Below are 12,653 nucleotides of genomic sequence, written 5' to 3'. Positions count from 1 at the left end.
AGGCCATCGCTCTACGATATAATTTGGCCTTCTTTTGCACTCGTTCATATTGCGATAGCAATCACGTCACTTTTGAACTGTCATTTTCTTCACGAGCCTACCTTGATTCTGTATACCGTGAGTTCCGCAAGTGATTGAGACTCTTCGCATGCGGTTTGGTCGATCAGAACTTCTGATCAACGCTCTACTTCGTAAGATTCGAGAAATTCCCGCTCCGAGGTCCGACAGATTAGAAGCACTCATCGACTTTGGGATGGCGGTACAGGCATTATGCGACCATCTTGTAGCAGCAAACGAAAGCGCACATCTGTCAAATCCATCCCTGCTGCAGGAATTGGTAGCGAAACTACCCGCTGATCAAAAGATGATGTGGGCGGGATACAAACGAGGATTCCCTCACGTCAACCTGAAAACCTTTGGCGACTATATGACATCGGTGGTCCAAGATGCAACAAGTGTTGTTACGTTTGAACCGGAGGGGAAGCGGAACTATACTCGCGACCATTCTAAAGGCAAAGGATTCATCAACTCCCATTTGCAGGAAACATCCAGCAGAAGTGAACTTTCATCAGGTGTGCTGAACTACGCACCGAAGCAATTCAACTGCTCGCATTGCAACCAGAGTGATCATCGAGTACGCGATTGCGTGGCCTTCAAACAACTGAATGTCGACGATCGGTGGAGAAGAATTCGTGCCCTAGGTCTTTGTCAAAGCTGTCTCTTCAACCATGGTCGGCGAGCATGTCGGGGAAGAAAAGTATGTGAAATCGAGGGCTGTCAATTCCGACATCATCAACTTCTACATTCATCCAGGGGACCCCCGAAACATTATAATCCGCGCCCACAAATAGCCGATAATCACACCCATCGCCTCTCGACTTCAGCAACGCTGTTTAGAATAATCCCGGTAACGTTACACGGAAGTCGTGGATCAATAAGCACCTTCGCCTTTCTCGATGAGGGCTCTGATCTCACGCTCGTTGAGAGCGACCTGATAGCTTCGCTGGGATTACACGGCAACCCTCTTCCGCTATGTCTCCGGTGGACGGGAAACACCTCTCGTATGGAAGAGGAGTCGCAGCAGATTACTATTGAGATTGCGGGTATCGGACAGAGGAAAAGACACAAGTTAGTTAATGCGAGAACCGTGGCCAATCTTGGTCTTCCTTGTCAAAGCTTCCAGGTGAAAGATGTGGACGATAGACATCCACACTTGAAAGGGATTCCTATACGTAGCTACCAAAACGCCCGACCGAAGATCCTCATCGGCATCGACAATCTACGACTTGCACTACCGTTGAAAGTTAGAGAAGGTGGTGGAAATGGCCCGGTGGCGGTGAAGACCAGGCTTGGTTGGTGTGTGTACGGGCCACGAGGGAACAACGGAAGTGAATCCTTCAGTTTCCACGTGTGTGAATGTTCCTGTGATGCAAATCTTCACGAATCAGTGAAGCAGTTCTTCGCCATAGAAGGTGCTGGAATAAATTCTCCGGAAATCCCGTTGAATAAAGAGGATGAACGGGCGCTAACCATCATGGAAGCTACAACTCAGCGAGTAGGAATCCGCTTCGAAACGGGACTGATCTGGAGAAAGGACGAGGTAGAATTCCCGAACAGCTACGCTATGGCTGTGCGTCGGCTCGAATGCCTAGAACGTCGCATGAATCGGGACGAGGCTCTGAAAGAAAACATGCATAGGCAAATTCGCGAGTATGAAGCGAAGGGTTATGCGCACAAAGCCACAGAAGTTGAAATGGAAGCAGCAGACCCAAGAAGAGTGTGGTACCTACCAGTTGGAGTCGTAACAAACCCTAAGAAACCGGGAAAAGTCCGTGTCATATGGGACGCTGCAGCGAAAGTCAATGGCGTATCACTGAATACAGCCCTTCTCAAGGGCCCAGATCAATTGTCTTCCCTTCCGGCAATTCTCTTTCGTTTCCGACTATACGGGGTGGCGGTTAGCTCAGACATCCAGGAGATGTTCCACCAAATCCAGATTCGGCCAGAAGATAGGAACTCGCAGCGCTTCTTGTGGCGGACGAAGTCATCTGAAAAACCAACCGTGTATCTGATGGATGTCGCGACATTCGGTAGCACCTGTTCACCAGCGTCTGCACAATTTGTTAAAAACCGAAACGCGGAACAGCACCGTGAACTCTATCCCGAAGCAGCGAAGGCGATTGTCAACGACCACTACGTCGATGATTACTTGGCGAGCTTTGGCTCGGAAGACGAGGCAGCAAAAGTAGCTTGTGACGTTCGCCTAGTACACGGTAATGGAGGATTCAAATTGCATAACTGGCGATCGAACAGCGATGTAGTGCTAGAACGTTTGGGTGAAGAGCAGACAGAGACAGATAAACAAATAAACCTGATCGATGGTGTTAAACAGGAAAGAGTACTCGGGATGCTGTGGAGTCCTTCGACCGATGAGCTGAGTTTTCCGACACAGATGAGTGAAGAAGTGACAACTATAATTCGTACTGCCACGCCGCCGACGAAAAGGCAAGTGCTGCGATGTGTTATGTCATTGTTTGACCCATTGGGGCTTCTTTCACCGTTTATTATTCATGGGAAAGTGCTCATCCAAGACTTGTGGAGGAAAGGCACGGGCTGGGACGAACGAGTTTGTACAGACGTCTACATTAAGTGGCAACGATGGGTGCGGATGATCGAATTCATCGCCAAGATACGGATAACCAGATGCTATTTTCGCCACGCCAATGAAAGAACCTACTATAATTCCGAAATGCATGTATTCGTCGACGCCAGTGAAGTGGCTTACTCATGTGCCATCTATCTACGCACGATCGAAGGAGGTAGTGATCCGCGATGCTGCCTAATTGCTGCCAAGTCGAAGGTCGCGCCTTTGAAACCTTGGTCTATTCCCAGATTAGAGTTGCAGGGATGCATTTTGGGAGTACGATGGTCGCGATTCGTTAAGGAAAATCACGGGGTTCCCTTTTCCAAGATTGTCTATTGGTCGGATTCCAAAACTGCGCTGGCCTGGATTCAAGCTGACCCGCGGAACTATCGACAGTTCGTGTCGTTACGGGTGGGAGAGATTCTGGAGCACACGACGGCAAGCGATTGGCGATGGGTGCCTTCGAAGTTAAACCCGGCAGATGAAGCAACCAAATGGGACAGTGGCCCATATTTTGACCGCAACAGCAAATGGTTCCATGGACCCGAATTTCTGCGACTACCGGAACCAGAGTGGCCTTATTCCAAAGATCTAGTAACCGCTACTACTACCGAAGAGATGCGCGCATCGATTCTCCATCACTGTTCGTTTGAGCCACCGATAAACTTCGACAGATTCTCCTCATGGAATCGTCTACAACGGACAATCGCTTATGCACTTCGCTTTCTTCACAATTCGGCCAAAAGAGAGCCGAAATACGCCGGACACTTACAACAAGAAGAACTTCGAGCAGCAGAGAGAACTATCTTCGTACTGGTTCAGCGTGAATCCTATCCCGATGAGATTATGGCGCTCTCCAACAAAGCGCCAAAAACAACAGGACAGCAGGTTATTGAGAAGCACAGTTCTATCTATCGATTAGTACCCATGTTGGACAACGCCGGTATACTACGTGAACGCGGACGGATCGGTGCCGCTGAAGGCATCTGTTTTGAAGTACGCCATCCCGTAATCCTCCCACGGAAACACCGAGTTACGGAATTGCTGGTGCTTCGATACCATCAACTGTACTGCCACGCTAACTCAGAAACTGTAGTGAACGAGATACGTCAACTATACGCGATCCCGAGACTCCGTCTAGTCGTGAAGAAAGTCAGTCGTTGCTGCGTTCTCTGTAAAATCCGACGAGCAAAGCCACAAATTCCACCAATGGCACCTCTGCCTTCGGCGCGCCTAGCGCATCATCAACGAGCGTTCACATACACCGGAGTAGACTACTTTGGACCACTTGTAGTTAAACTTGGAAGATCGAACGTCAAACGGTGGATAGCCCTATTCACTTGCCTAACGGTACGGGCGGTTCATCTTGAAGTCGCTTACACGTTGTCAACGGAATCCTGTATTTCCTGTGTTCGTCGCTTCGTAGGTCGTCGTGGATCTCCAGCCGTATTTTTCAGCGACAATGGTACCAATTTTCAAGGCGCTGAACGTGTCCTACGCCATCAAATTAGCCAGGGACTATCCGCCACGTTTACTGGAGTCGACACGAAGTGGAGCTTCATTCCTCCCGGAGCACCGCACATGGGAGGAGCATGGGAGCGCTTGGTGCAGTCAGTAAAGGCTGCTATGAGAGAGGCATATGCGGAGGGGAAGCTAGATGATGAAGGGCTACAGACGTTGGTCGTGGAGGCAGAGAAGATAGTCAACTCAAGGCCTCTGACGTATCTGCCATTAGAATCCGAAGAAGCAGAGGCGCTTACACCAAACCACTTCCTGCTACTGAGTTCGGATGGGACAAAAAATGCAGACGAGTTCGCTAGTGGGTACCCCGACTATCCAATCCCATACCGTATCTTGGGAAATTCATACGTACTGATCCAACGTCAACTGGACGCCTTCTGGAAGCGATGGCTGACCGAATACTTGCCGATAATTCGCCGGCAATCGAAATGGTTCGCTGAAACTCGGATACTAGCTCCTGGAGATCTGGTAATGGTTGCAGAACCCGCGAAGCGGAATGGATGGGAACGAGGGCGAATCGTACGTTTGATCTCCAACCCAGACGGTAGACAACGACAGGCACTAGTGAAGATTGGAGATAAGGTTCTTAGAAGACCGGTGTCACGTTTAGCTCTGCTTGACCTGGAAGAAGTTTGTGAGACTCCGGAAGCATCCGGACCACACCGGGGGGAGACTGTTGACACAGAAACCGGTCAGCAGGCCATCCCTATCCACCGTCTCTGAGCGAAGCGACGCGTCTATAAACGAAGCGCAGGGTCTACCAACGAAGCGCTGCGTCGACTGTCAAAGCGTTGCGTCAATTCAACGATAGACGTCAAACTCAACCTTCATCGAGCTGCTTACGATCGCTTCGTAAAGTTCTTTCCGGATCAACAGTGCAACTGACGAGGTGGTTTAACTTTAGTGAAGTGTTGAATTGAATTTATTAAAAGCTGAATTATTTATATAGTTAAAACAGACTTGATTCCAAGAGAAGTACAGGGTCGTCCACTGATCCATAGAAACCTGGAAAAAAGTAAGCGAAAAAGAATTTAAGGAAATATAATAATAATGATAATAAATGTTAGTTAGGTTAGTTTGAACACGTGCTGAACTTGTAGGGTGGAGAGTTACAAGGCCCACCAAATTGTAAGTTGGTAAAGATAAAATGTTTAAGTTAATAGTTATACTTACCAATGTTTAATTACTTACAGTTGAAGCATAAAATATAATCTGCTCTCAAAACCGGTTTCCCCTTCAATCACACCCTACCCTGACATGTGGTGACATTGGCGAATTTAATATAATTTCACATAGGGAAAATGACGGCTTTGGCAGGTTTTGTTCTATTATTGTCAGGGGAGTTTTCTTTAACTAATTACGCTCAAATTTGACCTAAACATTCTTTGCATATCAAAGAATATTGAGGCCAATTTTCATAAAATTTGGTCAACAAAAACCCCCTTGACAATAATAGAACAAAACCTGCCAAAGCCGTTATTTCCCCTATTTTCCCTCAATTAAAAAGTAATAGCTATATTTCGTGTTTTTTTTCAGGCAACGTCGTTTTTGGGCGTCTTTTTTATCAACGCTGCCAAAGTTATCCAAACCTGAAACGAAACCACACAGAGCTCATAAGGCCGAGGTTCTCCTGAATCGCGCTAAGCGCCAATAAAAGTTACTATTTTTTTATTTGGTCAAGTCCTCGTGTAGCGGATTCAAAAATTGTATCGGATATCTCTCAACCCCAGAACTTAAGATATTTTACAATAAATGTACGCATGAATTGATATTAAATAATTTATGTTTTCCTTCTACGAATGAAATACTACAAGTCAGTCAAAAATCTGCTTGGTGCGGTTTTGCAGAACCTAAACAATATGTAGAAAGCGCCACTGTTAGCGATAGATATATCCATAAGGTCTTTGACCTTCATGCCGATGTAACTCGTTTGATAGAATTACATATTTTGATTGATAATAGGCTAACTGTGTATGCGGATTCGTCACCTCAGAATCGTCTGTCTGGATGCAACGAGAAAATGTGACTTGAATCACATTTTCTCACGTAGGCATAGTTACAATTCCGAGTGAGGCGAGAATTCAATACATCACAAAAAAGACTAAATATGCATGTTTCAAAGCACAACTCACCGGTCAGTGTCGTCATATTGCGCTTAGTAAATGAATCGATAGCGTTATTTACGTTAGATATCATAATACGAGGTCAAGTTCACGCAGGAAAAAAGGCTCTGAATAAATGTTTCCAATGAGGTTACGCCTACTCAAAATCTAGTCAAAGTTGAGAAAAAGAAGATAGGTGTCCGATAGTGTAAACTTGGTTAAGCGTAGAACGATCAGACGGTTGTAGGAAACGTCCTGCATACATGATCGAAACTTAGATTCAATTGGTGTATGTAATACCGTCGTTGGGCTGAGAATAAGTCAGAAAAAATAAAAAATTTCCTACTCTTCATTTCCTAAAAACTTCTATGGATCCCAATGAATGTTTTTGGCGGTACAAAAGACTTATACGATTATAAACCAGATCATAGGGCACTTTTAAATGCGTGTGTGTTTTTAAACTTTTCGTTCAATCGAAAAACTTTCTAATAGCCTATTAAGATTATGCCATTTATCATAGTAATTATCGTGTCAAATATGAGAAAGAAAATTTAATGTATGGAAAGCCATCAAGTTGCTCTTCATCATGAATTGGCTATAAGAATGGAACAGAGTTTATATTACTTTCAGCATATAAATAAAACCGGAACAAATATTATTCTCTTCTTTTGTCCCATTGATCTTTTGATAATGAAGGGGGTGGAAAATAAAAATTAATGAATAAATTGATAAAATCGAAAAACTTATCAGTTTTCTTGAAAAAAAACCCAGAATAATCCACCTACCGGTGACGATGCCTTTCTCGATTCAATCGTTTGATTTCGCCTTAGTGTGATACACATCATAAAAAAATTGCCTCTATAGCGAATCAACCAACCAAGCTTATATGGTACAACACACCATTTTCTTCATAACTTTTTAACGCAATGACCGATCGTGATTATATTCAATAGTGATGTTCATTTCGACGTACTGAGTCGATTGGTATATAACATCATGGGTCTTCGAGACTTATATAAAAAGTTCGATTTTGGAGTGAAATGATAGCCTTTCGGTACAACTTTGTTATACGAGTTCAAAACTTTATTATTTTTCCGTTAAAAAATTAAAATCCCCCCTCAAAACATTAAATTTGACCACGAAATTTTGAGGGGGTGGGGACAGAAGAAGATGATCAAATTTGTTCCGGCCTGACTGAAACAAATCATACATCGTTATCTAAAAAAAAAAGTCTCTCATTTTTCTGTTGATATGCCGCTCGTCAGCCGGCGCACATAGGAGTATTTTGCCAATCTAGCCGGAATTTGATGTAAAATATGTAAACATATGTAAAATAGCTACATAGTGTGAGACATGCTATCTGTATATTCTTGACGTAAGATTACGACCTTCGGGAAGAAAGGGGCGGGGGTGTCATTCTGCAAATTTAAATTTGAGACTATCACGAAAAATGGTAAGGAAGTATTGGCTATCTTTTAAACGATTTTGGAGATTTTGGTATCAATCGATCGACGACCTACTTAAGATTTGGTGCAACTATTAAAAACATTTGTTCGAAGGCGCTAATCTATTGATCAAATCTAATCCCGTATGAGCATCGCAAGCACAGACATCAAAATCGTCCATCTTAGGAGCTAGACTTTAATACTCAATGCAATTCAAGGTTCAATTAAGGCTCAAGCAGCGATAAATAAATTTCGTTTTCAACTGGGGTGGGTGGAAATGGGGTCTAAGACGAATTAAGTACTGTCCATTTAATTCCACCAGTTAATTTTCGTTATCTTTGCAGATACGTTAACACTGAAGACGACTCTCTCACTTCGATTTTTGGAAAGCAGTTTTCGACAGTTTTTGGACGTGAAGTAAATTAATTGGTAGTCAAGATCGAAGAAAAATGTGGAAATCAGTTAGTGAATATGTTTCAATAAAATCAAGGAAACCACAGACAAACAGACATAACACTCCTCAAATTTACATCCTTCACTGATTTACTGGTCAATGCAAATAATCATTAGTTGGCCAATCGATCACTCGTGGCGCTCGCATCAGATTTGTTCTAATTTGACGTTTACTCACTACACTACCGCCATCTGGTTCGTGATTTGCCCAACTAACTGAAATCATCAATTTCTCAAATTTCATCAAGTCATGAATTTGATGAGTGAATGTTCAATGCAGTGGCGTAGCCAGAAAAATGGTTTGAGGGGAGGGGGTGGTTAAAAAAAAATAAATACGAGGGCGAAAAAACAAATTCCTCTGAGAATTTTGTTGTCTGTTTGTCTGTGAGGTAACAGTTGGAAAAGATCAAGTGAAAAATCAAGTGGGTGTGTATGTGTTTGCTCCGAACGTTCGGAGTTAGTATTCATTTTCATTTATTCAGACTAAGGCCGAAGTGGCCTGTGCGGTACATAAGAGTGTTCTCCATTCGACTCAATCCATGGCTACACGTCGCCAACCACGCAGTCTACGGAGGGTCCGCAAGTCATCTTCCACCTGATCGATCCACCTTTCCCGCTGGGCACCTCGCCTTCTTGTGCCCGTCGGATCGTTATAGAGAACCATTTTCACCGGTTTATTGTCCGACATTCTGGCTACGTGCCCGGCCCACCGCAGTCGTCCGATTTTCGCGGTGTGAACGATGGATGGTTCTCCCAACAGCTGATGCAACTCGTGGTTCATTCGCCTCCTCCACGTACCGTCCGCCATCTGCACCCCACCATAGATGGTACGCAGCACCTTTCGAAAACTCCAAGTGCGCGTTGGTCCTCCACGAGCATCGTCCAGGTCTCATTCCGTAGAGGACTACCGGTCTAATGAGCGTTTTGTAGATTGTCAGTTTGGTACGGCGGCGAACTCTATTCGATTGGAGCGTCTTGCGGAGTCCAAAGTATGTACGATTTCCAGCCACTATGCGTCTCCGAATTTCTCTGCTGGTATCATTTTCGGCGGTCACCAGTGAGCCCAAGTACACAAATTCTTCTACCACCTCGATTTCGTCACAATCGATGCCAACTCGTGGTGGGTGGCTCACATTGTCTTCTCTTGAACCTCTTCCTATCATGTACTGCGACGTGTTTATGACTAGTCCGATCCGCTTGGCTTCCCTCTTCAGTCTGATGTAGGCTTCCTCCATCTTCTCAAAGTTACGTGCCATAATATCTATGTCGTCGGCGAAGCCAAATAGCTGTGCGGACTTATTGAAAATTGTACCACTCGTGTTAATCCCTGCTCTTCGTATTACCCCTTCCAAAGCGACATCTCCTATCCACTCCTGCGGCAAAACTTCCTCCTCCCAAACCTTGGTAATGACCCAGTGCAGCGCTCTAGCCAGTGCCTCACCACTGTGTTTAAATAGCTCTCATGGTAGTTGGTCAACCCCAGGGGCTTTGTTGTTCTTCAGCCGGCCAATCTCCTCCAGGATTTCCTGGAGATCCGGAGCCAGTAGAATTATGTCCTGCGCGCGTTGTCCCAGGTCCATCACCATACCGTCATCTTCGTCTGCCACATCGCCATTCAGGTGCTCTTCGTAGTGCTGCCGCCACCTTTGGATCACCTCACGCTCGTTCGTAAGAAGGTTCCCGTTTATGTCCTTACACATATCAGGCTGTGGCACGTGGCCCTTATGTGAACGGTTTAACTTCTCATAGAACTTGTGTGTTATTAGCGCGGTACAGTTGCTCCGTCTCTTAACGGTCTCGATCTTCCTGCTGACGCTTCTCATCCGGAAAATCGAGTTTTGTCTGCTCCGCGCCTGTTTATATCGTGCCTCGTTCGCCCTCGTGCGGTGTTGCAGCAATCTCGCCCATGCTGCATTCTTCTGTTCTACTAACTGCTCACATTCGCCGTCATACCAGTCGTTTCTCTGATCCGGGGGCACCGTGCCAAGTGCAGCGGTTGCGGTGCTACCAATGGCGGATCTAATATCTTTCCAGCCATCTTCAAGAGACGCTGCGCCTAGCTGCTGTTCCGTTGGGAGCGCCATTCCAGCTGCTGCGCGTATTCTTGGGTTAGTCTACCGTCTTGTAGCCGCCCAGTGTTAAGCCGCGGCGTCCGCCTTCGACGCGTGCTGTACACCGTCGAGAGTTTTGAGCGCAGGCATACTGCAACGAGGTAGTGGTCGGATTCGATATTCGCACTGCGGTAAGTGCGGACGTTCGTGATGTCGGAGAAGAATCTACCGTCGATTAGAACGTGGTCGATTTGGTTTTCCGTTTCTTGGTTAGGTGATCTCCATGTGGCCTTGTGGATATTTTTGCGGGGAAAGAAGGTGCTTCGGACTACCATTCCGCGGGAGGCTGCAAAGTTTATGCATCGTTGGCCATTGTCGTTCGATACGGTATGCAGACTATCCGGCCCGATGACCGGTCTATACATTTCCTCCCTTCCTACCTGTGCGTTCATGTCACCGATGACGATTTTGACGTCCCGCAGTGGGCATCCATCGTATGTCTGCTCCAGCTGTGCGTAGAACGTTTCTTTCTCGTCGTCGGGTCTCCCTTCGTGTGGGCAGCGCACGTTGATGATGCTATAGTTGAAGAAACGGCCTTTAATCCTCAGCTTGCACATCCTTGCGTTGATTGGCTGCCACCCAATCACGCGTTGGCGCGTCTTACCCAGCACTATGAAGCCGGTTTAGCGTCCCACCTAACACCAGGACTTGGGCTTGTGCGCTTTGAGCGGCACACGGCCGCTTTGGTGGGGCCTACTTGCGGATACATGCAGCTTTTTATAGGAATTTAACAGGGCCCACTGTCAAACCCCACCACATCCTAGGCAAGCCCCACAACTCGCAGATGGCCTGGGGAGGGATCGTCAAGCCCTTGGACATAGTCCCTGCTACTCAGAGTTAGTATGCGTTCGATAAAAATTGGAAAAAGGAGTTTTCAGCGTTTTTCTAGCAATTTCTGACAGACCCTCAGTAATTTTTAGCTTGGATAAGTGTAAAATTAATATGAAAATGTAATGAATATACAATGATCGAGGTAAGTCGGCAAATAGCCCCAAAATATTGAATTTAGTTCAAAACTTTGTAAGTATTAGTGCGGATTCGAATAAAATCATTGTCATTATCGGATTGATTACGGTTTATACAACCTTAAGATTTCAAGGATAAAGGCCACGAGTGCCGCACAGTACTGTCGCAACGATGACGCCGGTGGCAGCAGTCCCAACAGAAAGTGGATTATCGCCAGCAGCAGCACTGCCCATGATCGCATATTTATAATACTCGCATTTTTGTTCATTTTATAGAAAGCCTGTGAATCGTTCAGAAAGCTCAATTTACTTTATCTAATCCCACAACAGTAAAATAGGCTTTGCTATCTTGCTTATCTGTGGTAAGCTGGAAATGATTCAGTTTGTGGGGATGATTGAAAAACGATTTGCAAAATCAACCAAAATGCAAATGTTACTCATATATGCAATCATGGGCAGAGCAGCACTCAAAAGAAACTTCCACGCAATGTTCAGACCATCGTTTGATTGCTGTCAGTGTCGCACTGTGAAAAGAAAATCGGTTATATTCAGGATCAACATTTGATAAGAAAAAAAGAGTTGATTGCGTCGGTTGCGGACATCAGTAATGGTACTGAAAAAGTATTCGAAATGGTGACGACTAAGCGGAAAATCATCGACTGTCGGCCAGCAGCAGCAGTGAAGTAAAATTGTTATGCAAGGTTCGGAATAACGTTTGGTTGATGATGATGATGATGATGGTCCCGCCACATACCCCTACAAAGGTTTGAGCTAAACGATTTATTGGAGTGGAATTTTCTTTCAAAATTCTGATTGCAATGGCGACCGACCCAACAAACATTGAGGACGGGTAAAACGCTTGAACAGCTAAAAAACTTTCTTATTAGAATTAAATTGTTTGTTGGGGAGGCCTCACCCATTTGGCAGCCGGTACCAATGAGACCGGCTAGCTGGCACCACCTATCGTTCGTTCGATGACAATGCTCCCGTGCAAAACCAGAGTCAAGGCATTTTCTTCAAAGTGCAAACCATAATCGCTAGACGTTGGCAGCAGCGCAAGTGCTCGTCGGAGGGAGACGCTGTGAAATTTTATTCTCATGGATGGTGTCACGTTACAGCGGTAATTCATCGAGTGACTGACGTTGGCATCAGTAGCAATAAAGTTAAATTTTCTCCAGATTCTAATTTAGGTTTTGTTGATGTTTGTGATTGGAAAGGCACATTATTGAAAACAAATCGGTTCTTGTCAGAACCATCATTTTACACGACAGAAGGTTGAACCGAGAGAAATATTTTTCAAAGTGCAAATAATAATTGCTCTGAGATGGAAGCATTCTCCATCGGAAGCAGCGCAAACGCCCATTCCTAGAGGAGAGAAACACTGCAATAAATATTTCGTATGGATGGCGTCT

The 12,653-nt window shown here is 45.3% G+C and overlaps 2 protein-coding genes across 2 annotated transcripts in view; both read left to right on the top strand.

Annotated features, from left to right (window-relative positions):
• The window catches only part of LOC134208690 (mediator of RNA polymerase II transcription subunit 23), a 66,355-nt gene extending 60,411 nt beyond the window's left edge, over positions 1-5,944 (top strand). The window contains exon 8 of the mRNA XM_062684493.1: positions 5,702-5,944. The gene's annotated coding sequence lies outside the window, so the exon portion shown is untranslated. The remainder of the gene's footprint in view (positions 1-5,701) is intronic.
• On the top strand, positions 254-4,888 carry LOC134208985 (uncharacterized). Its single transcript, XM_062684962.1, has one exon. It carries the CDS (start codon positions 254-256, stop codon positions 4,886-4,888), a length of 4,635 nt encoding a protein of 1,544 aa, XP_062540946.1.
• Positions 5,945-12,653: the final 6,709 nt, after the last annotated feature.

The sequence above is a fragment of the Armigeres subalbatus genome, chromosome 2, assembly GCF_024139115.2.
Source record: "Armigeres subalbatus isolate Guangzhou_Male chromosome 2, GZ_Asu_2, whole genome shotgun sequence".
Lineage (NCBI taxonomy): Eukaryota > Metazoa > Arthropoda > Insecta > Diptera > Culicidae > Armigeres > Armigeres subalbatus.
This window is presented reverse-complemented; position numbering and strand designations above follow the sequence as displayed.

Coding starts and splice junctions, on each gene's coding strand:
- LOC134208985 (XM_062684962.1), top strand. CDS start 254: ATGGCGGTACAGGCATTATGCGACCATCTTGTAGCAGCAAACGAAAGC.